Genomic DNA, 24276 nt, shown 5'->3' on the forward strand with positions numbered 1-24276 from the left:
TACAGTGTAACTGTGTAGTCTACCTTGCACCTTCACCCATAAAAGGATGGATTGTTTGAAGATCCTTGCCAATCTCCCCACCAAACGGTTCTTGTAGCTATAAAAGAATAAATCGGTGATACTAGAGAGAGCAAGCTGGCTGTCCAGCGCCCCTCACCCATCAAGCATATTCATTTCCTCTGCTTAAAAGATAGAATTAAATCCCTGAGTATTTTTTAAAGCTTGCACATTAAAAGTATACTTTTTAGAAATAATAACAATAATTTTAACTCTACCAGGATATTTGGAAGAAAACTAGTTACTATTTTACCTTAAATTCAGATTCTTATTAAAAGAAGTGTTTTAAGAATTATTTTAATGTTTTAATTCTAATTGGATGATAACCATGCAATATTTCATGACTTGTATGAGTGAGCTCTGATTGTTTAAATCTGCTTTACCAATCCTAGTACAGAACCAGTGTTAAGTTTCACAGAATTCTTGCACCTTTAGTGCAGTGGATTTAGAATAAAGCTTACTAACTATTGTTCCATATCGTATCCCTTATATTGTTTGTTATGCTAGTATTAGACACATAACTAGATCCAATGGACCTGGGGTTCAAAAATGAATACTAGAGTGAGGTAGAAAAAAAGGGATTTCTAGAGCATTTTCATACTATGTGGAAAATTAAAAAAAAAAAAAAATCAAAAAAGGGATTGCCCTTTTACCCCATGTAAGCCGAGTGAGTCCCCGAGATGTCAGCCACTATTCAGCTTTGTTAAGTCTGTATTGAGCACTTATCGTGTGCCAGGAACAGTGTCTTAACGTGTATGCATTCTTTTACATTGAGAATTTGGAAACTCCTGTGCATTTTCAAAAGGAAGAAAGTATGTTGATCCAGTAGTGCAGCATTTAAAATCTTTTTCTGAAAATTATAGCTTGGACTCTTGGTGTTTTTTGGGGGGTAGTGGTTTTTGTTTGTTTGTTTGTTTTTTGTTGTTGTTGTTTTAATTGATCTGTCTGTAGGATTTTTCTAACAGCTGCAATACTTGTCTACTAAATCCATTTCTCTTGGGGGATTCCAGAAACCAGGAATACTGTCAGCTGCATAGGTACTCTGAAGTTAAATTAATTCTGTATTTTAAGAACTAGCTAGAAAAAATAAAAATAACTAGACAAGGATTTAATTTATTTTTCATTTGACATTCAAAGACTTCTAAATTCCTACATTTTTTATTGGAGAGTTCATGAAGTTTTATTTGTGACATTTCTGTCACTATATTGTTCCATATTTGCCTTAAATGATACTTTGCTAGAAAAGAATCTACATACCAATAGCAGATGAATAACAGCATAAACTAATAGTATAGCTCTTTCAGTCTTTAATCGTTCATATGTCCTTCTTAATGTTTTACACTGTGCAGCACAAATATTATTTGTGATTTGTCATTGGACGTGGGGGTTGTGCCGATGCCTGTAAATTTTAAAGTTATTATGAAATGTTTCATTCATACAAAGTACTAGTTTTATGTTATAAAAATATAAAGAATAATGAAATGAACAATTATGTATCAAGCACGCAGATTAAGAAATAGTCTAGTATATTGATGGAGCCTTTTTCTGTTGTTTTTTAACCTGTGGTTTTTTCCTTCTCCTGTTATTGCATGCAAGTGTTTGTTGCATTACTTATTTCTGCCAAGTGAGTCTATAAGCAGATGCTGCTGGTGAACTTCCCAGCCAGTGTTTTGGGCACTTTTTGCAGCTTCTACAATCTCTGATAGTTGAAGCTGTTTTCACTTCCAAACTGTTGTAAAGAATAATATAAAAGGAACTTTTTGAAGGATATTCTGTAGACATAAGAGTTTCTATGAAAATGAATTGCCCATATCCATCTCACTGCATTTTTTGTCTATGAATCACATATCTAACACATGTTATTTATGTTTACATATGAAGATAATCTTTTTTTTTTTTTTATAATTTATTCTTTGTTTAATAGATTAGGACAATATAGAAATATGCTGAGTAAAACATGAAAATTCCCCCTTACTGTTTCCCTTCATAATTATCTCCCTAAGGGAACAGCTGCTTACAATTTCCTATGTATTCTAGAGATTTCCTAATTTTTTTTTTTTTTATTATACTTTAGGGTTTTAGGGTACATGTGCACAATGTGCAGGTTTGTTACATATGTATCCATGTGCCATGTTGATTTCCTGCACCCATTAACGCGTCATTTAGCATTAGGTGTATCTCCTAATGCTGTCCCTCCCCCCTCCCCCCACCCCACAACAGTCCCCGGAGTGTGATGATCCCCTTCCTGTGTCCATGAGTTCTCATTGTTCAATTCCCACCTATGAGTGAGAACATGCGGTGTTTGGTTTTTTGTCCTTGTGATAGTTTACTGAGAATGATGTTTTCCAGTTTCATCCATGTCCCTACAAAGGACACGAACTCATCATTTTTTATGGCTGCATAGTATTCCATGGTGTATATGTGCCACATTTTCTTAATCCAGTCTATCGTTCTTGGACATTTGGGTTGGTTCCAACTCTTTGCTATTGTGAATAGTGCCGCAATAAACATACGTGTGCATGTGTCTTTATAGCAGCATGATTTATAGTCCTTTGGGTATATACCCAGTAATGGGATGGCTGGGTCAAATGGTATTTCTAGTTCTAGATCCCTGAGGAATCGCCACACTGACTTCCACAATGGTTGAACTAGTTTACAGTCCCACCAACAGTGTAAAAGTGTTCCTATTTCTCCACATCCTCTCCAGCACCTGTTGTTTCCTGATTTTTTAATGATGGCCATTCTAACTGGTGTGAGATGGTATCTCACTGTGGTTTTGATTTGCATTTCTCTGATGGCCAGTGATGATGAGCATTTCTTCATGTGTTTTTTGGCTGCATAAATGTCTTCTTTTGAGAAGTGTCTGTTCATGTCCTTTGCCCACTTTTTGATGGGGTTGTTTGTTTTTTTCTTGTAAATTTGTTTGAGTTCATTGTAGATTCTGGATATTAGCCCTTTGTCAGATGAGTAGGTTGCAAAAATTTTCTCCCATTCTGTAGGTTGCCTGTTCACTCTGATGATAGTTTCTTTTGCTGTGCAGAAGCTCTTTAGTTTAATGAGATCCCATTTGTCGATTTTGGCTTTTGTTGCCATTGCTTTTGGTGTTTTAGACATGAAGTCCTTGCCCATGCCTATGTCTTGAATGGTATTGCCTAGGTTTTCTTGTAGGATTTTAATGGTTTTAGGTCTAACATATAAGTCTTTAATCCATCTTGAATTAATTTTTGTATAAGGTGTAAGGAAGGGATCCAGTTTCAGCTTTCTACATATGGCTAGCCAGTTTTCCCAGCACCATTTATTAAATAGGGAATCCTTTCCCCATTTCTTGTTTTTGTCAGGTTTGTCAAAGATCAGATAGTTGTAGCTATGCGGCATCATTTCTGAGGGCTCTGTTCTGTTCCATTGATCTATGTCTCTGTTGTGGTACCAGTACCATGCTGTTTTGGTTACTGTACCCTTGTAGTATAGTTTAAAGTCAGGTAGTGTGATGCCTCCAGTTTTGTTCTTTTGGCTTAGGATTGACTTGGCGATGCGGGCTCTTTTTTGGTTCCATATGAACTTTAAAGTAGTTTTTTCCAATTCTGTGAAGAAAGTCATTGGTAGCTTGATGGGGATGGCATTGAATCTATAAGTTACCTTGGGCAGTATGGCCATTTTCACGATATTGATTCTTCCAACCCATGAGCGTGGAATGTTCTTCCATTTGTTTGTATCCTCTTTTATTTCATTGAGCAGTGGTTTGTAGTTCTCCTTGAAGAGGTCCTTCACATCCCTCGTAAGTTGGATTCCTAGGTATTTTATTCTCTTTGAAGCAATTGTGAATGGGAGTTCACTCATGATTTGGCTCTCTGTTTGTCTGTGATTGGTGTACAAGAATGCTTGTGATTTTTGTACATTAATTTTGTATCCTGAGACTTTGCTGAAGTTGCTAATCAGCTTAAGGAGATTTTGGGCTGAGACAATGGGGTTTTCTAGATATGCAATCATGTCATCTGCAAACAGGGACAATTTGACTTCCTCTTTTCCTAATTGAATACCCTTTATTTCCTTCTCCTGCCTGATTGCTCTGGCCAGAACTTCCAGCACTATGTTGAATAGGAGCGGTGAGAGAGGGCATCCCTGTCTTGTGCCAGTTTTCAGAGGGAATGCTTCCAGTTTTTGCCCATTCAGTATGATATTGGCTGTGGGTTTGTCATAGATAGCTCTTATTATTTTGAGATACGTCCCATCAATACCTAATTTATTGAGAGTTTTTAGCATGAAGGGTTGTTGAATTTTGTCAAAGGCCTTTTCTGCATCTATTGAGATAATCATGTGGTTTTTGTCTTTGGTTCTGTTTATATGCTGGATTACATTTATTGATTTGCGTATGTTGAACCAGCCTTGCATCCCAGGGATGAAGCCCACTTGATCATAGTGGATAAGCTTTTTGATGTGCTGCTGGATTCGGTTTGCCAGTATTTTATTGAGGATTTTTGCATCAATGTTCATCAAGGATATTGGTCTGAAATTCTCTTTTTTGGTTAAGTCTCTGCCAGGTTTTGGTATCAGGACGATGCTGGCTTCGTAAAATGTGTTAGGGAGGATTCCCTCTTTTTCTATCGATTGGAATAGTTTCAGAAGGAATCGTACCAGTTCCTCCTTGTACCTCTGGTAGAATTCAGCTGTGAATCCATCAGGTCCTGGACTCTTTTTGGTTGGTAAGCTATTGATTATTGCCACAATTTCAGAACCTGTTATTGGTCTATTCAGAGATTCAACTTCTTCCTGGTTTAGTCTTGGGAGGGTGTATTTGTTGAGGAATTTATCCATTTCTTCTAGATTTTCTAGTTTATTTGCATAGAGGTGTTTGTAGTATTCTCTGATGGTAGATTGTATTTCTGTGGGATCGGTGGTGATATCCCCTTTTTCGTTTTTTATTGCATCTATTTGATTCTTCTCTCTTTTCTTCTTTATTAGTCTTGCTAGCGGTCCATCAATTTTGTTGATCCTTTCAAAAAACCAGCTCCTGGATTCATTAATTTTTTGAAGGGTTTTTTGTGTCTCTATTTCCTTCAGTTCTGCTCTGATTTTAGTTATTTCTAGCCTTCTGCTAGCTTTTGAATGTGTTTGCTCTTGCTTTTCTAGTTCTTTTAATTGTGATGTTAGGGTGTCAATTTTGGATCTTTCCTGCTTTCTCTTGTGGGCATTTAGTGCTATCAATTTCCCTCTACACACTGCTTTGAACGTGTCCCAGAGATTCTGGTATGTTGTGTCTTTGTTCTCGTTGGTTTCAAAGAACATCTTTATTTCTGCCTTCATTTCATTATGTACCCAGTAGTCATTCAGGAGCAGGTTGTTCAGTTTCCATGTAGTTGAGCGGTTTTGAGTGAGTTTCTTAATCCTGAGTTCTAGTTTGATTGCACTGTGGTCTGAGAGACAGTTTGTTATAATTTCTGTTCTTTTACATTTGCTGAGGAGAGCTTTACTTCCAACTATGTGGTCAATTTTGGAATAGGTGTGGTGTGGTGCTGAAAAAAATGTATATTCTGTTGACTTGGGGTGGAGAGTTCTGTAGATGTCTATTAGGTCCACTTTATGTAGAGCTGAGTTCAATTCCTGAATATCCTTGTTAACTTTCTGTCTCGTTGATCTGTCTAATGTTGACAGTGGGGTGTTAAAATCTCCCATTATTATTGTGTGGGAGTTTAAGTCCCTTTGTAGGTCACTGAGGACTTGCTTTATGAATCTGGGTGCTCCTGTGTTGGGTGCATATATATTTAGGATAGTTAGCTCTTCTTGTTGAATTGATCCCTTTACCATTATGTAATGGCCTTCTTTGTCTCTTTTGATCTTTGTTGGTTTAAAGTCTATTTTATCAGAGACTAGGATTGCAACCCCTGCCTTTTTTTGTTTTCCAGTTGCTTGATAGATCTTCCTCCATCCCTTTATTTTGAGTCTATGTGTGTCTCTGCACGTGAGATGGGTTTCCTGAATACAGCACACTGATGGGTTCTGACTCCTTATCCAGTTTGCCAGTCTGTGTCTTTTGGTTGGAGCATTTAGCCCATTTACATTTAACGTTAATATTGTTATGTGTGAATCTGATCCTGTCATTATGATGTTAGTTGGTTATTTTGCTCGTTAGTTGCTATAGTTTCTTCCTAGCCTCGATGGTCTTTACAGTTTGGCATGTTTTTGGAGTGGCTGGTGCCGGTCGTTCCTTTCCATGTTTAGTGCTTCCTTCAGGAGCTCTTTTAGGGCAGGCCTGGTGGTGACAAAATCACTCAGCATTTGCTTATCTGTAAAGTATTTTATTTCTCCTTCACTTATGAAGCTTAGTTTGGCGGGATAGGAAATTCTGGGTTGAAAATTCTTGTCTTTAAGAATGTTGAATATCGGCCCCCACTCTCTTCTGGCTTGTAGAGTTTCTGCTGAGAGATCAGCTGTTAGTCTGATGGGCTTCCCTTTGTGGGTAACCCGACCTTTCTCTCTGGCTGCCCTTAACATTTTTTCCTTCATTTCAACTTTGGTGAATCTGACAATTATGTGTCTTGGAGTTGCCCTTCTCGAGGAGTATCTTTGTGGCGTTCTCTGTATTTCCTGAATCTGAATGCTGGCCTGCCTTGCTAGATTGGGGAAGTTCTCCTGGATAATATCTTGCAGAGTGTTTTCCAACTTGGTTCCATTCTCCCCATCATTTTCAGGTACACCAATCAGACGTAGGTTTGGTCTTTTCACATAGTCCCAAATTTCTTGGAGGCTTTGTTCATTTCTTTTTATTCTTTTTTCTCTAAACTTCCCTTTTCTCTTCATTTCATTCATTTCATCTTCCATCAGCGATACCCTTTCTTCCAGTTGATCGCATCTGCTACTGAGGCTTCTGCAATCTTCGCGTAGTTCTCGAAACTTGGCTTTCAGCTCCATCAGCTCCTTTAAGCCCTTCTCTCCATTGGTTATTCTAGTTATCCATTCTTCTAATTTTTTTTCAAAGTTTTTAACTTCTTTGCTATTGTTTTGAATTTCCTCTCGTAGCTCAGAGTCGTTTGATCGTCTGAAGCCTTCTTCTCTCAACTCATCAAAGTCATCCTCCATCCAGCTTTGTTCCGTTGCTGGTGAGGAACTGCGTTCCTTTGGAGGAGGAGAGGTGCTCTGTTTTTTAGAGTTTCCAGTTTTTGTGCTCTGTTTTTTCCCCATCTTTGTGGTTTTATCTACTTTTTGTTTTTGATGATGGTGATGTACAGATGGGTTTTTGGTGTGGATGTCCTTTCTGTTTGTTAGTTTTCCTTCTACCAGACAGGCCCCTCAGCTGCAGGTCTGTTGGAGTTTACTAGAGGTCCACTCCAGACCCTGTTTGGCTGGGTGTCAGCAGCGGTGGCTGCAGAACAGCGGATTTTCGTGAGACCACAAATTCAGCTGTCTGATAGTTCCTCTGAAAGTTTTGTCTCAGAGGAGTACCCGGTTGAATGAGGTGTCAGTCTGTCCCTACTGGGGGGGTGCCTCCCAGTTAGGCTGCTCAGGGGTGAGGGACCCACTTTAGGAGGCAGTCTGTCCGTTCTCAGATCTCCAGCTGCGTGCTGGGAGAACCACTACTCTCTTCAAAGCTGTCAGTCAGACAGGGACATTTAAGTCTGTGGAGTTTCTTGCTGAGTTTTTGTTTGTCTGTGCCCTGTCCCCAGAGGTGGAGCCTACAGAGGCAGGCAGGCCTCCTTGAGCTGTGGTGGGCTCCACCCAGTTCGAGCTTCCTGGCTGCTTTGTTTACCTAAGCAAGCCTGGGCAATGGCGGGCGCCCCTCCCCCAGCCTCGCTGCCGCCTCGCAGCTTGATCTCAGACTGCTGTGCTAGCAATCAGCGAGCCTCCGTGGGCATAGGACCCTCCGAGCCAGGTGCGGGACACAATCTCCTGGTGTGCCGTTTTCCAGGCCCGTTGGAAAAGCGCAGTATTAGGATGGGACTGACCCGATATTCCAGGTGCCATCTGTTTCCCCTTTCTTTGACTAGGAAAGGGAACTCCCTGACCCCTTGCGCTTCCCGAGTGAGGCAGTGCCTCGCCCTGCTTCGGCTCGCGCACAGTGCGCTTCACCGACTGTCCTGCACCCACTGTTAGGCCCTCCCTAGTGAGATGAAACCGGTACCTCAAGCAGAAATGCAGAAATCACCCGTCTTCTGTGTCGCTGGGGCTGGGAGCTGGAGACCGGAGCTGTTCCTATTCGGCCATCTTGGCTCCCAATCCTTTTTTTTTTTTTTTTTTTTTTTTTGAGATGGAGTCTCGCTCTTGCCCAGGCTAGAGTGCAGTTGTGCGATCTCGGAACACTGCAAGCTCTGACTCCTGGGTTCACGCTATTTTCCTGCCTCAGCCTCCTGAGTAGCTGGGACTACAGGCGCATGCTGCCACGCCCTGCTAATTTTTGTATTTTTAATAGAGACGGGGTTTCACCGTGTTAGCCGGGATGGTCTCGATCTCCTGACCTTGTGATCCGCCCACCTCGCGGCCTCCCAAAGTGCTGGGATTACAGGCGTGAGCCACCACACCCGGCCGAGATTCCATATGAAGATAATCTTGATGATCAACAGAAAGAGCTTTCCAATTTCATTGAAAGGATTTGGAGTTGTCATGATGATTAGTTGCTGTTCACAGGAAAACAAACTATAACTACCTTAGCATGAGATTTAGCTCATATTTTTACAATACCTGATATTGATGTATATAGATAAATATAAATATAGATAAAGACTTTTTATATTTTAGAGCAGTTCTGAGTCCACAGCAAAAGTTGGGTGAAAATACAAACCCCCTCAAACATGCAGCCTCCCCACCCTCACCCATCAACATCCCACACGAGAGTGGTACATTGTTACAGCTGATGAAACGACATTGACACATCATCGCCGTCCAGAGTCCACAGTGTACATAGGGTTCACTCTTGGCGTTGTACATTCTATGGGTTTGGACAGGTGTATGATGTCCACCATTAAGGTATCATACAGAGTAGTTTCACCTTTCTGAAAATCCTCTTTGTTCTGCCTATTTATCCTTCCCTGCCCCCCACAACTTCTGGCAACCACTGATCTTTCGCCTGTCTCCATAGTTTTGCCTTTTCTAGAATGTTGTGTAGTTGGAATCATGTAGTGATGTTAGATTTTAATTTCTGAAATTCAATTTGATGTCAAAAAGGGGACAGATTTCACATATTGAAAGTTTTCTTTTCAAAGCTTCATTTGACAGCATTTTCTTAAATAAAAGTAACCACTATTTTGGAATTATGTATTCAACATAATTACCAAAACAAAAGATTTTTTTCTGTGACTAAAGGGTTGCAAATTTGTTGCTCTATATACTTCCAAGGTAATTATGGGCATTGAGAGATAAGTGCTGCTATCATAATTTGATTACCTTCTCCACCCTGCATTTCCAGATGGAGTAAAGCGGGGTCAAGTAGTCTCATAAGCTCTAAGCCCCTCTCCAAAGCCTCTCTGGCAGCAGGCCTGACAATACCAAGGGCATGAGCACATAATGTCTAGCTTGGTCTCCTTAGTCATCTCTGTGCACGTGCTGCTGCCTTGGCTGCTGGGTTTTGGCCAGAGTGGCCATGGAGCAGGGCCAGGGTATTATGAAAAAGCGCTAGGTTAGGTTTCAGTTTTCTGTGATTAGACTGAAAGATTTAGTTGCCAATTGTCATCAACCATATTTCTCACACTTTGCTCGATGAGTTATATTATCTCCAGAAGAAACCAGAAGGCTGTTTAGAAGTCCATAGTCTTACTGTAAATTGCCATCCAGTGAGTTGAGGCTCTTGCAGTCTACCTCTGATCTTCTGTTTTAATATCAGAGTGTTAATAGGAGGGATTATTGAAAGCTTTTTTTTAATAATAGGTATATAAGACTTGTACTTTTTAGTTATACTTTTATGTATATGAATAATTAAACCACGATAACATGTGTTAGATATGTACCTAAAAAACAACCAAGATAGGTCTTAGAAAATATCCTGCTTTTTTTTTTTTTGGAGACTGGGTGAGTCAGAGGATGCTATTCCTAAATTCCTCTTGTGATATGTTACCAGTCTGTTTATTTTGGCAAGATAAACTGTTAAGACTTAACAAATGATGGCTGTAAAGCACATGCTTTGTTAAGTATATAAACAGGCCACAGATGTTTCTATGGAAAGACAGTATCTTATTCATCTCCATATTCCAGTGCCTGGCTCTTAGTGTTCGATAGATTTTTTTTTTTTTTTTTTTTTGAGACAGGGTCTTGCTCTGTCACCCAAGCTGAAGTGCAGTGGCGTAATATTGGCTCACAGCAACTTCTGCCTCCCAGATTTAAGCAATTCTCCTGCCTCAGTCTCCTGAGTAGGTGGAACTACAGGCATGTTCCACCACGCCTGGCCAATTTTTGTGTTTTTAGTAGAGACAGAGTTTTGCCATGTTGGCCAGGCTACTCTTGAACTCCTGATTTCAGGTGATTCACCCACTTCAGCCTTCCAAAGTGCTGGGATTACAGGCATGAGCCACCATGCCTGACTGAGAGCTCTCCTAAAGTATAAACCTAGGAGTGGAATTTTTTAATCAGAGTATGTAAATGTTCACTTTTAGAAGATAGTAGTGTCAAATTTTTGCTAAAGTGATCGGACCAATGTATTACCTGTGTGTGAGTTCTCAGTGATCCATGTTCTCACCAACACTTACTGCCAAACTAGCAAGCATAAAATATGATCTTAATTTGCTTTCCCAAGTACCAGTAACATTGAGCGTCTTTTCATATATTTAAATATGTAGTTCTGTGATTCCTCTTTTGAAATGCTGGTTTGTGTCCATTGCCCATTTTCCTAATGGGGTGTTTGTCTTTTCCTTAGTGATTTGTAGAAAGTCTATATATGTTCTAGAACTAGTTTCTTGTTGGTTATATGGGTTTCAGATTGATATGGTTTGGCTCTGTGTCCCCACCCAAATCACATGTCGAATTGTAATCTTGTAATACCCACATGTCAGGGGCGGGGACCTGGTGGGGGGTGATTGGATTATGGGGGTGGTGGTTTCCCGCATGCTGTTCTCATGAGAGTGTGTGGCAGTTCTCTCCTCTCTCTCTCTCTGCTGCTCTGCCATGCTAAGACATGCTTGCTTCCCCTTCACCTTCCACCATGATTGTAAGTTTCCTGAGGCCTCCCAGTCATCCTTCCTGTTAAGCCTGCAGAACTGTGAGTCAATTAAACCTCTTTTCTTCATAAATTACCCAGTCTCAAGTAATTCTTTACAGCAGTGAGATAATGAACTAATACACAGATCTATTTTTCTTATGGCTCCTTTTTCACTTTTTTTTTCTGTATTTAAAATATGGAATAATTTTAGATTTACAGAAAATTTGCAAAGACAGTACAGAGTTTCCACGTGCCTTGTACCCAGTTTTCTCTTAATAGTATCATCTTTTGTAGCCATGGTACATTTGTCAGAACTAAGAAATTAACGTTGGCATATTATTAGTAACTGAACTAAAGGCTTTATTGGATTTCACCAATTTTTCCACCAGTGTCCTCTTCCTGTGCCAGGACCTCGTCCTGGATATCACATTGCATTTTGACTTCGTCATATTTTTTGATGAACAGTGTTCCTCATCTTAATGTAGTTGAAAGTTGTTTTTTTTTTTAATTATTTGTAATTTTGGTTCCAATGTAAAGACACCTACCCTTCCTGTGTTTTCTTCTAAATTCTTTAAAATTTGCCTTTCCTGACTTTAACATCTTAGAATTTAGTCAAGTAGGGATGCAAATTTTTTTTTCTCCATGTGGATAACAGGTTTTTCTGCAATATTTATTGAATAGTCCTTCATCCTCAATGATCTGCCATACTGTAGTTTTTATATAAGTGTGGGTCTCTCCTCTGCCTCCCAGGTTCAAGCGATTCTCCTGCCTTAGCCTCCCAAGTAGCTGGGATTACAGGCTCCTGCCACCATGCCCAGCTAATTTTTGTATTTTTAGTAGAGATGGGGTTTTATCATGTTGGCCAGGCTGGTCTTGAACTCCTGACGTCAGGTGATCCACCCACCTCAGCCTCCCAAAGTATTGGGATTACAGGCATGAGCCATCATGCCCGGCTCCTCCTTATTCTTAATCAACATCTTCTAAGTGAATGCTTCTGGGTTTTCAACTTTAAAAATAAATACTTAGGTATCTGTGTGCTGATGATGCCCTAATTTGTAGTTCCGGCCCTGATCTCTTTCCTAAACTCCAGACATGTATCAAACAGTTAATAGAACATTCCCACTTGGATTCCTATTTTAGATCTAAAATTTAACATGTCCAAAAGAAGAGAGGCCGAGAGGCCTTCATCTCCCTGTATGCGTCATCTCACATTGCCCTGTCCAACACCCCCATCCTTCTGTATTGTAGGAATCTTCCCAGCTGTCAGGATAAAAACCCAGGTGCACCCCCACCACTGCCTTGTTTTCTGTCTTGCATCAGGTCATTTTCCAGTGTCAACCCTTTCTCCAAAATCTGTACCCAGTTTGGCTGCTTGGCATCATCTCTACCCTGGTCCATGGCACCATTATACTTTACAGTGTAAGCAGTCTGATTTTCCTTTAAAGAATTATATCTGGCCAGGTGCAATGGGTTACACCTGTAATCCCAGCACTTTGGGAGACTGAGGCAGGAGGATCCCTTGAGGCCAGGAGTTCGAGACCATCCTGGCCAACATGGCAAAACCCCGTCTCTACTAAAAATACAAACATTAGCTGGGCACGATGATGCACACTTGTAGTCCCAGCTACTCAGGAGGCTGAGGCAGGAGAATCGCTTGAACCCAGGAAGCAGACGCTGTAGTGAGCCGAGATCACACCACTGCACTCCAGCCTGGGTAACAGAGCGAGACTCCGTCTCAAAAAAAAAAAAAAAAAGCATTCTATCTGTTTGAAGCATTGCAGTGGCTTCTTGCTGCAATTAGAAGAAAACCTAGTGTCCTTGTCATAGCCTGTCGAAGCCTTTGATCTGTTTCTTGCCTGCCAGCCCCCATTCTCACCCCATGTTATGTCAGGACCTGTCACTCTCTGCTCCAGGTCTACGGGCTCTCTCTGTGATGTAAATGCCAGGCTCATTCTTGCCTCCTGACCTTTGTAGGTTTTTAAACTAGAGTGACCTTTTAGCCAAATGTTAGCTCCATTCAGGGAGATCTTGGACCACAAGTAACTCTGTGAAACAGCCTGGTGGTGTGCATAGTCATCCTACCTTTTTCTCTGATAATTTTTCTCTTCTTTCTCAGTGGTGTAGTTTTGGTGTAACACTTTAATTCAGTGATAGTAGCTAAATGAAGAAGAAAGAGTAGGAAAGAGGAAAATTAGGAATAACAAGCTAAACAATTTCACTGAGACTATCTTGAAGTGTATACAGCCTGAGGGTCTCCTTAGTGGATCTCATACAGGTCTAGTTACATCCGGTACCATGCTCGTGGAGAGAGGCCTATTTAGCCAGTCAGAGCTTTGGGCAACAAGAAGCCTGGCTTTTCCCTAATCTTATCTACTTGTCTCTTTTTCTAAATTTCCCACATGTGTTTCCTTTGTAAGAAGAAAAACTAACTGCAGTGAACCATAAAGACGGAGAACCAAAAAGAGGGAGAAATTTATTTCCACAAAGTATTTGTGCTTGTTAAATTTCTGATTTTTCTCTAAGTGTGGGACACTTTTGGTATTTCTCTAATAATTATGAGTTGAGTCAATGGGTATTACATTTTTTTGAAGACACTTAATGCTTTTCTACTGTATGGAATTTGCTGTTCTTTTTTATTACGAGTTATTTCTTGTTAAGGAGCACTGGTGGAGTTCTCCCCACATATTCTTAAACCTGCTGATTAAGTCAGTCTGTTTTCATCATTCTTCAGTTTCTCTAAAACCATTTTAAAGTGTGTAGGGTGTATACATTTTTTTAATTATAACAATTCTCTTCTTGACTACAGAAAATGTTAATATTATTTTTATTTGAAAAAGGCATGTTCCACAAAACACTGAACAGCTGGTTTTTAAAATAAACTTTAATTTCCAGATTGCCTAAGACTTACTTAAACTGAACTTAGAGAGATTTTAGAAAGTTCAATAAAAACTTATTAATAATTGGGAAGCTCTGTTAAAGGAAAAACTTAAACTATTTGTATGTATTTATATGACTTGTTACAATGCCAATTGTCATTCTCTGGACATTTGTTTTATGAATGTTCTTTTCTTTCAGCTTGATAAAGATGACATGGTATACATGGAAGCATACGATAAATTGTTGGAGTCCTGGTTAACTTTGGTTCAAGATGACAAACATTTCCATAAAGGCTTTTTTACCCAACATGCAGTTCAAGTTTTCAATTCCTATATTCAGTGCCACCTAGCTGCTCCAGATGGCACAAGAAATTTGGTGAGTTTTAAGCAAGATGGTAATTAACAGTCTATTTCATCATAGGCTATATTTTACCATGTTACACATTATATAATGCCAGAAATTTAGGATGGGTTCCCTCAGAAGATTTGCTGGGAGCAAAAGTGGCCTTGTTCTCTGAGTTCTTATTATTTGGGATGTTGCTTATATATATTCCTTTTCAGTTTTCAGTTACCCACCTCTTTCTGTCTAGCTGTCAAGAGATATGAATAATTTGGGCCATGGATATCTGATTATTTCAGTGACAGAAGTTCAATTCTCCCATATGGGAGGTGGGTTGTGGGTGTGCAGTTAGTTGTATTGATCACCATGGAGTGATTCTTGTACTTCTTGCTCTTGTATGTTTTCCCCCTTTTGATAACTACCACGGCTGTCAGCCTTGTTAGAAGGGAGTTCCTAGATAGCTGTGCTCAAAGGTCGGCTGTGTCCTGCTCTCCTTTTGCTATGGAGTGCTAAGCTATCTAAGCTATGTTATGGAGCCACAGAAGTGCACGTTGAATAGGCAATGCAGTTCCTCATTGTTTATTTCTTTTACTTGCAATAGACTGCCAATGGTGTGGCCTCTCGTGAGGAGGAAGAAATAAGTGAACTTCAAGAGGATGATCGAGACCAGTTTTCTGATCAACTGGCCAGTGTAGGAATGCTAGGAAGAATTGCTGCAGAACACTGTATACCTCTTCTGACAAGGTACACACAGTCCAAAGAAACCCCATGGAGCAAATATTCTCTATTCACAATTCCCTGGAGAGCACTTAAAGTGTTTAAAGACTTTAAACACCCCCACCCCGTGTCCCAGCACACTGGAACAAATGGACAGAAACATACTCATGATTGCGTTCCTTGGCTTAGACATTTGGAGCCCAGGCACTACAGCATAGATGGCAGAGAGATTATGGAAAACATGGTATGAGAAATGATTTGACCCATATCAGTAAAAACTTGGAATAACCAGTTTTCAAATGCCTGTTGTAAACCTTGATTGTTTGTAAAGCAGTGTTTTAATTCTATGTTATAAAAAATAAATCATAATTCCTATAGTGCTATGAGAACGGTTGTGTACTATAATGTTTTTGTATATGTGTTTTTACGCTAACATTTAATTCATGTTGTCTAATATATGGAAATTGTAAGTTGTTCCATGTCTTTGCTTATTGAACTTTATGAAGCTACTGTTTTCTCCTCTTTTAGTTTATTAGAAGAAAGAGTAACAAGACTCCATGGTCAGTTACAACGACATCAGCAACAGTTACTTGCTTCACCTGGTTCAAGCACTATTGACAACAAAATGCTTGATGATCTCTATGAAGATATTCACTGGCTTATTTTAGTTACAGGTTGGTTGGTGGTTTCTTTTTAAAATGTAATTGCCAACTGAGCAATTTAAGCCTTAAAAGAAGCTTCATATATGAAAAACAATAGTGTATATATAATATTGGATAAAATTTGGATACAGCTATTTTCTGTCATAGAACTATGGATGCATTTTTAAAAAAAAACTGGCTAATATGTATGCAGTGCCTATTGCATACCAAATGTTTTATGGATCTCATTCTACCCGCTGAGTTAGTATTGCTAGGTAGTATTACTATTATCATCATCGTCATTATCCCCAACTAATAGATGAAGAAGCTGAGACTTTGAGAGTATAAGAAACTAGCCCATTGTCACACTTGTTAATTTTTGGAGCCAGAATGTAAATCTAGGCAGTCTGACCCTTAGGATCTTCTTTTTTGACCACCATACTATTAGTGTTTCCATATTTTAAATAATAAGGAAAAAATCTTGACTTTTGAACATGAATTCCCTAATATTGACTTCTACTATAGATAGTAGCAAAATTTCTGTTAACTTTACAGAATACAATACTGAAAATTATTTAAGGTAGTAGATTAAAAAGCCCCGATGAATTACAAAATTGATGAATAAAACATTTGTCCTTTTCTGTATTTTTGAGGGTTACTTATCTGAGACATAGAAAGTTTTTTTTGCATAAACTTGAAATTAACAGGTTAACATTTATAATTTACATCAATTTATATGATGTATATAAATCAAACTGAAAACATTTATAGTACAATTTGATAAATGTAGATTTGTTAAGTGTTCATTTTTAATTTTTTTTAAACTGAAGGCTACCTCTTAGCTGATGATACTCAGGGAGAGACTCCGCTAATACCTCCAGAAATAATGGAATATTCCATTAAGCATTCATCTGAAGTTGACATTAATACAACACTTCAAATTTTGGGATCTCCAGGAGAAAAGGCTTCTTCCATCCCAGGGTACAACAGAACAGATTCTGTGATTAGGTAATATAAACTCTATAGCTGTGCTCTTGTAATTTTTATACTGTTTTATAAATTCTGAGTTGATGGGTAGATAACTGGAGTGATAGGCACGTGGTAAATCTGATACATGAAAAAAATGAAAACTTGGAGAAGCCTTGAAATACACAAGGATGGCAAGTACTCAGTATATTTAGGCAATGCCACTCTAGTGAGAGTTGACAGCTATACCCAGTACTGAAGAAAAGTAATGTCAAATTATTCTGAATACAATGAGACTTGGAAGGGACATTGAATGTAGTTAGGAACATAACACCTGTCCATCAGAGAGCAATACTGATGGATGCAGGCACCCTAAATGAAGGGAACCAGATGAACGTCAACAAGTATCGTTCATAAAAGCTAAAACTACGTTTCGGTGGCTTTCTCATGGAAAATGATAGATAAAAATTTGTATCTCATAAAATGGAAATATTTATTCTAAATGTGAAACTTAAGAGCCCTGTTATAATACAGGAGAGTGCCTCTAATGAGATGATTCACTTTAATCTTCCTAATACTAATGGCAAAATTTTCGTTAATTCTTAATGGTGAAATTAAGGAGGGGTAAGCCTGTATTAAAAATGTTCCGGCCAGGCGCGGTGGCTCATGCCTGCAATCCCAGCACTTTGGGAGGCCAAGGCTGGCGGATCATGAGGTCAAGAGATTGAGACCATCCTGGCCAACATGGTGAAACCCTGTCTTTACTAAACATACAAAAATTAGCTGGATGTGGTGGTGTACGCCTGTAGTCCCAGCTACTTGGGAGGCTGAAGCAGGAGAATCGCATGAACCCGGGAGGCAGAGGTTGCAGTGAGCTCAGATCATGCCACTGCACTCCAGCCTGGCGACAGAGCAAGACTGTCTCAAAAAAAAAAAAAAAAAAAATTCCTAAAAGTGGATTTGAAAACAACATGTGAAATTTCAGTATCTTTAACTTTATTTTAAATGTAGGTTGCAAGCAGAGATGTCAGTAATGATAATAACATTGGTTTTTGTCGGCTGGAAAACCAGTAACTCAAACAGGATGCTGTCCCCTTCATTCTTTTTAGTATGCAAAAATATATGGATATCATTTAAACATGCAATAGAAAATGTGGCTTTTTAAAAAATAGTTGAAATATTAAGCTGATAACCAAGGAAATGTTGGGGAATTTATTTCCTTTATTGTTGCAGTCTCTTGTTTGAAATAAAATCATACTTTATTGAAAAAGTTATATCTTCATTTTAGGATTACCTTAGTCATTAGATTTAGTGTCTCTGGAAATCAGTGCTTTGCTCTGGTTTGGTTGGTGGTAAATGTTAATTTAAAAAGCAGTTCATTTCAGGGTGCTGTCATATTATATATTCTTTGTTATATTTTTTGCTTGGGCAGTAGCATCAGGAATGCTTTCCTTGTATTTTAAGTGCTTTTTCCATTTTTGTCAGGTGTTAGTGTGGGAGCAAAACATTTTGGTATCTGAGAGCACAGACTATGGAGGATTGGGACCAAAAAAAAAGTCACCATGTTTTTAATCCAAAGAATTAATATGAAATTTAATGTTATATGGTAGAAACATTTCTTGTTTCACTAAAAAAGCAGCTCACATTTCTTAAAACAGGTATCATTTGAGAAATAATTATTGACTGCTGACTATGTAACAGGGAGCCTTTGGGTATTTGAACAAAACAGACAAGTCACTCCTCTTTTAGAACTCTTTGTAAAGGAGAGAGAATAAATAAGTAAATTATGCAGTATGTTAGAAGACAGCAAATGTGACAGGTAAAAAGCTAGAGTGAGAGTATCAGTAGGGATTGATGTAGTTGTCATTAGTGTGATCAGTGTGATCACCTTATTTAGAAGGTGACTTGGGAGCAGAGATGTGAGGTTGGTAAGGGAGGCCATGAAGGTGTCTGGGGGGAGAGCATTCCAAGCAAAATAAACAGTGAATGCAAAGGCCCTGGGCCAGCTTGGCATGTTCAAGAACAGCAAGAATGCCGTGGTGGTTTGAGCAGAGTGAGGTGGAATTTTGTAGGAGATGGAGTTAGGAAAATAGAAGGAAAACAGATAAGGTCTTAGGCCTTTGTAACATCTTTGGCTTTTGTTCCGAATGAAGCAGCATGCCATTGTAGGTTTTTGAGCAGAAGAGTAACTTAAATGTTAAGAAGTTTACTCTGCTGCATTGAGAGTAAATGATGGAGGCTGGGCACCGTGGCTCACACCTGTAATCCTAGCACTTTGGGAGGGCAACGTGGGCAGATTGCCTTAGCTCAGAAGTTCAAGACCAGACTGGGCAATATTGAAACCCCGTCTCTACTAAATACAAAAAATTAGCTGGGCATGGTGGTGCTCGCCTCCTGTAGTCCCAGCTACTCAGGAGGCTGAGGCACGATAATCACTTGAACCTCGGAGGCAGAGGTTGCAGTGAGCTGAGATCACACCACTGCACTCTAGCCTGGGTGACACAGCAAGACCTTGTCTCAAAAAAAAAAAAAAACAAAATGCAAAAAAACCCAAGAGTAAATGATGGAAGCCAGGAGACCAGTTAGGAGACAAATTGCAGTAATCCAAGAGAAAGATGATGGTGGCTCAGACCTGTAGTGGAGGTTGTGAGAAGTTAAAGCTCTGTTTGATTTATTGTGCTGACTTTGGATTTATGACATACAAATGTAATCTAGGATTGACTTGGAAAATACGAGAAACTGAGTGCTGTTTGGAATATATTTGTAGATATAGTGCTTTAAGAAATTGAAGTAGGAATGGGGTATTAATGTTGGAATATCAACAATTTAAAAATATTTTGATGTTTTTATCAGTGGGATTTCAATTCCCCTGCGTGCCAGCATCTGAGGATACAGTTAGAAGTGTGTAAGCGTGTTATAGGAGCTCCTGGTTCCCCTAATCTATGGGCAGAGGAGAACCAGAGGGTGCTTCTTGAAACAAGAGTACTCAGGCAGTGACAATAGCATAAGCAGCGATGTTATAGGAAAAGGGTCCCTGAGGGTTCTTGGATCTTGCACAAAAAAGAATTCAGGGCGAGTCCATAGAGTAAAGTGAAAGCAAATTTGTTAAGAAAGTAAAGGAATAAAAGAATGGCTACTCCACAGACAGAGCAGGAAGTTCCTGAAAATAAGAAATAAGAAAATAAGAGGAGGAACATGTCCACCATAGGCACAATGCTTGTGTGTGTGTGTGTGTGTGTGTGTGTGTGTGTGTGTGTGTGTGTGTATACACGTTTATATATCAACATTTATAATTTACATCAATTTATATGATGTATATAAATCAAACTGAAAACATTTATAGTACAATTTGATAAATGTAGGTTGCAAAATACAGTAATTAAGAAAAGTAATCCTTAATTATTTTTCTTTACTAAAGTAAAAGGATTACTTTTCTTAATTACTGTATTTTGCAAGAATCAATATTACTATCTTTAAAGCAAAATTAGGAATGCCTTTGTTCTCCAGATGCCAGAATATCTGGACACTCCCAAGTCTGGGTCTGTTTAGTAAATCTTATTAATTTATTCCCTTAACTGTAAACATCTAGACAATAGGGAATGCCTGACTTTCTGGGAATGCAGCCCATCAGATCCCAGCATCATTTTCCTAGCTGTCACTCAAGATGGAGTCAGTCTGATTTGATGCCTCTGACAGTAAGAGCCCTGTTCAAGTGAGAAGAACTTAGGTGTGGCTGGTGTGTGACCCAGGAGGGCAGGGCGATAGCTTTGGTCGGGGGATGAGGGTGGAGAGGCAGGGAGGATGCTGTAGGTGGGGCTGATAAAGTGGGAGTAAAAATACTGACAAGGATTTACAGCAGAGAAGTGAAGTGATCAAAATATTTTAGAGATACTATTCCATGGGTGATAAATTTAAAGGGTGATGAGGCAAGTTAGGAAGCATTTTCCTTCGTAGTCTTGGGAGTGAAGATGGAGAAAGGTTCTTGGGTTATGAGAGGTATTTCTGAGGTAGAAGAAAGGCCCCTGGGTGCCTCCCCTGGACCTGCCTGACTCAGGCTGAGTGGTTCTTTCACTGATGTTTCTTCCACTTTACAAAAGAAAGGCCGAAGTTTTCACTTCTACCTCTGAACATGTGGATTGGCAGGTGTGTAAAACCCTACAGAGGAGAGGGACAGTTGCAAACAGTGTGGCATTGACTAAGTGACTGAGTTACTAGTGAGTGGACAATTAGCAGATTTCAGTCCTTTGCATTAAATAACATGAAGAGGACCTAATCACATCAACTAAGAGATGATTAAAAATAATTTTTGTTGGTAGATCTCTGTGATTTTTGGTGTATAACTTGGAAGAAATTCAAATAATTGGGTGACTCTGCTATTTTAAAAATAGGTTCTACTTATATGAAGTTTTCTCAGTACTTATATCTGTTAAAAGGAAAAATAGGAATCAAATCATGCTCCACTCGCTCACCTGGCAATAGGTAATGTTCATTCAAAGATACATGAACTAAGTGGGGAAAGAACCCTACTAAGTTAATCACATTAAGAGAGGCATACAATTTTATGTTTGTGTTTGTTTATGTTTAATAATTTATTTAAATTTATATTGTTTTGCTCAGTTGTCTAGTTTTAAGTATCATAATGATAATCCAGAAGACATTTTTAAACACTTATGGTCTTATGGTCATTGAAAATGTTTAAAAGTTATCTTTCAATATGTAGACATTTGTATCGGAGTATGTAGTATGATGAATAAAATACTGGAACATAAAAATTATTTTAGGATAATGTTCTATGGGAAAATGAAATTAAAAATAAGGAAAATCTGTTTATATTTTTAATGGATGATAGTGGGTATCAGAACATTATGATAATAAAACTCCAGTGCATAAATTTAAAGTGTTAATGTAACCATTTTCTTTTGAATCTTGTTAGGCTGGAATAGATATTTAAAATGATTTAATCTTACCGGGAATTTTGACATATCTACAACTTAAATGTATTACTGTACTGGGAGATTGTTGGGGTTTTGTTTGTTTTGTTGTTGTTCATATACCGCCTAAAAAGTTTTTTTAAAGTTTGAGCATTGGTGGTATAGGAAGTGTGCAGACAGTGAAGAAGGCTGGGCATGGTGGCTTATGCCTGTAATCCCAACACTTGGGAGGTCAAGGTGGGAGGATTGCTTGAGCTCAGGAGTTCAAGACCAGCTGGGTGACATGACGAAACCCTGTCTTTACGAAAATTTTTTAAATCGGCCTGGTGTAGTAGTGTGTGCCTGTAGTCCAAGCTACTTGGGAAACTCAGGCAGGAGGATCGCTTGAACCCAAAAAGTTAAAGCTGTGGTGAACCGTGATTGTGTCTGGGCATACTGCAGCCTGGGTGACAGAGCAACTCTGTCTCAAAAAGAAAAAGACAGAGGAGATTCTGGGGTGGAACCTTAAAAACCTCCTGATTTAAAGAAGAAGGTCAGGAGAAGAGGATGCTGCCATGAAGACTGGGAAAGAGGAAGCAGATGGCTAGATGAAGAGAGGAAGGGCAGTGACCCCAGGGAGGCTGCAGGAAGATAAGGGCAGTAACAGTGGGCCATCCAGTGGGGTAAAGAACTGAAACATGTTTGTATGATTTCATGATGAGATCATTTCAGGCTTCCTGAGAGCACTAGTAAAGGAGCATAAGCCGAATTTGAGTGATGAGAATCCTTTTCTCAGCACTGATACTCATTGGTGCGTAATGGGGTCTTTCCATTACATCCTTTGCTTCCTTGCCTTTTGGCTAAAGTCAAGTTAAATATATATCACTTCTGATTATGTGCCCTCCTCAACAAAGACATTTCTATTTGTCTGCATGTCACGCTATGTGATTGACACCACACGACCATATGAATTATGTAGTGTAGGAAAGGACAATATGTGTACTTACACAGGTAATCTTTCTAGCAAGAGTTTTATTTAAAAATACCATGAAGAATCAAGTTTACTAGGAAATGTTAGATTTAAACAAGGCTCAATATTCAAAACTTTCTAAATAACTCCCAGATCTTGTACTATAACATGACCATGATATAAAAACACAAACCATACTAACCAGGGTAGTTTTAAGTAGTGATGCTAAGTAGTACATGCTAAAAGAGTTTGGCATGTACTCTGAAGATTTAATTTGATGTATTTCTCCTGAAAATCTGAAAATTTTGAATCTGAAAATTCTCTTTAGCTAGTAATGCTGATATTCACACGTGCAGTTACAACTTCAGCAGAAGGACGTCTCTAGTATTGACTCTTCCTTTCTTTGTCTTGTCTCCTGCTTCATGAAAAATCAGAAATAATATGGGACACTTGTCTAAAACTCTGTAGATGAAATTTTCAAGTATAGCCTGACCTAAATCCAGAGAATTGAAAGACAAAAAAGGACTTTTAAGGAAAAAAATATGGTTAGACAACAACTAAATAAAGAAAAGAATAAATGACTTCTGTTTTATACCTACAGGCTGTTGTCTGCCATTCTCAGAGTTTCAGAAGTTGAATCTCGAGCAATAAGAGCAGATCTCACTCATCTACTAAGTCCCCAGATGGGCAAAGATATTGTTTGGTTTTTAAAACGCTGGGCAAAGACTTATCTCCTGGTGGATGAAAAGCTATATGATCAGGTCAGAATGTAAAACTGTTAAAACTTCATTTGGATTTATGATGATAGCAGTTATAGAAGCAGGAACATTTTTCTTGGTGGTTTTTTTCATCAAAATATAACTGTTTAAGAGCAGTTTAACATTTTCTATGTTGAAGAGAATTATGTGACTGGAATGCTGTTTTAATGTGTTTTTTAGAGCACATCACTTGATTTAGTTTATTTTAACCATTATTGAAGATACAGATTATTATTTGGGAATAGATTATGCTTTTTTGTATTTGGTTTAATACTATGTTAGTTTTTTAATACTATGGGAATAATAGAAGTTGACAGGAAAATCACACTGGAAAATGTGAGTGGATTGAGGATGTCTTTTTTTTTGACCAGTGGAAATGAGTACATGTGTAAAGTTGATGTGAAGTAAGCACTACTTCAGATTAGATACTAATTTCAATTTGATTTTTCTCTTTTTTTCTTGAGTTGATCTTTCTTGCTTACCTTAAAAAATTTGTTTCCTCTCTTAAGATAAGTCTGCCATTCAGTACAGCATTCGGAGCAGATACAGAGGGTTCTCAGTGGATAATTGGTTACCTCTTACAAAAAGTCATCAGTAACCTCTCGGTCTGGAGTAGTGAGCAGGACCTTGCAAATGACACTGTGCAGCTCCTTGTCACTTTGGTGGAAAGAAGAGAAAGGTTAGCCCATTGTTGCAGGCTGACTGTGTGTGTATGTGTGTGGGTGAGAAACTCTTTTTCACTTCCTAGTGTAGTCCTTTGAACTGGCAAATGGTTACACAGTCCTAATTCCAGATAGAGCCTACATTTTTGGAGTAATGCGTTTTAAAAACTATATCACACTACTATTACAAATGCAAATGGAGCTTTCCCATCTTATAATTGAGCATTACATTGACTCCTTCAGGATTTGGCATCAAAGCCCTA

At 38.8% G+C, this 24276-nt stretch overlaps 1 protein-coding gene across 3 annotated transcripts in view; it reads left to right on the forward strand.

Moving 5' to 3' along the window:
- XPO4 (exportin 4) overlaps nucleotides 1-24276 on the forward strand; it is a 134947-nt gene that overhangs the window by 89132 nt on the left and 21539 nt on the right. For all 3 annotated transcript variants that reach the window (XM_003279169.4, XM_030813260.1, XM_030813261.1), the window contains 6 exons: nucleotides 14249-14425; nucleotides 14991-15133; nucleotides 15635-15780; nucleotides 16578-16755; nucleotides 23195-23354; nucleotides 23861-24030. In XM_003279169.4, coding sequence (XP_003279217.1) covers nucleotides 14249-14425; nucleotides 14991-15133; nucleotides 15635-15780; nucleotides 16578-16755; nucleotides 23195-23354; nucleotides 23861-24030 — 974 coding nt within the window. The remainder of the gene's footprint in view (nucleotides 1-14248; nucleotides 14426-14990; nucleotides 15134-15634; nucleotides 15781-16577; nucleotides 16756-23194; nucleotides 23355-23860; nucleotides 24031-24276) is intronic.

The sequence above is a fragment of the Nomascus leucogenys genome, chromosome 5 (assembly GCF_006542625.1).
Source record: "Nomascus leucogenys isolate Asia chromosome 5, Asia_NLE_v1, whole genome shotgun sequence".
Classification (NCBI taxonomy): Eukaryota; Metazoa; Chordata; class Mammalia; order Primates; family Hylobatidae; genus Nomascus; species Nomascus leucogenys.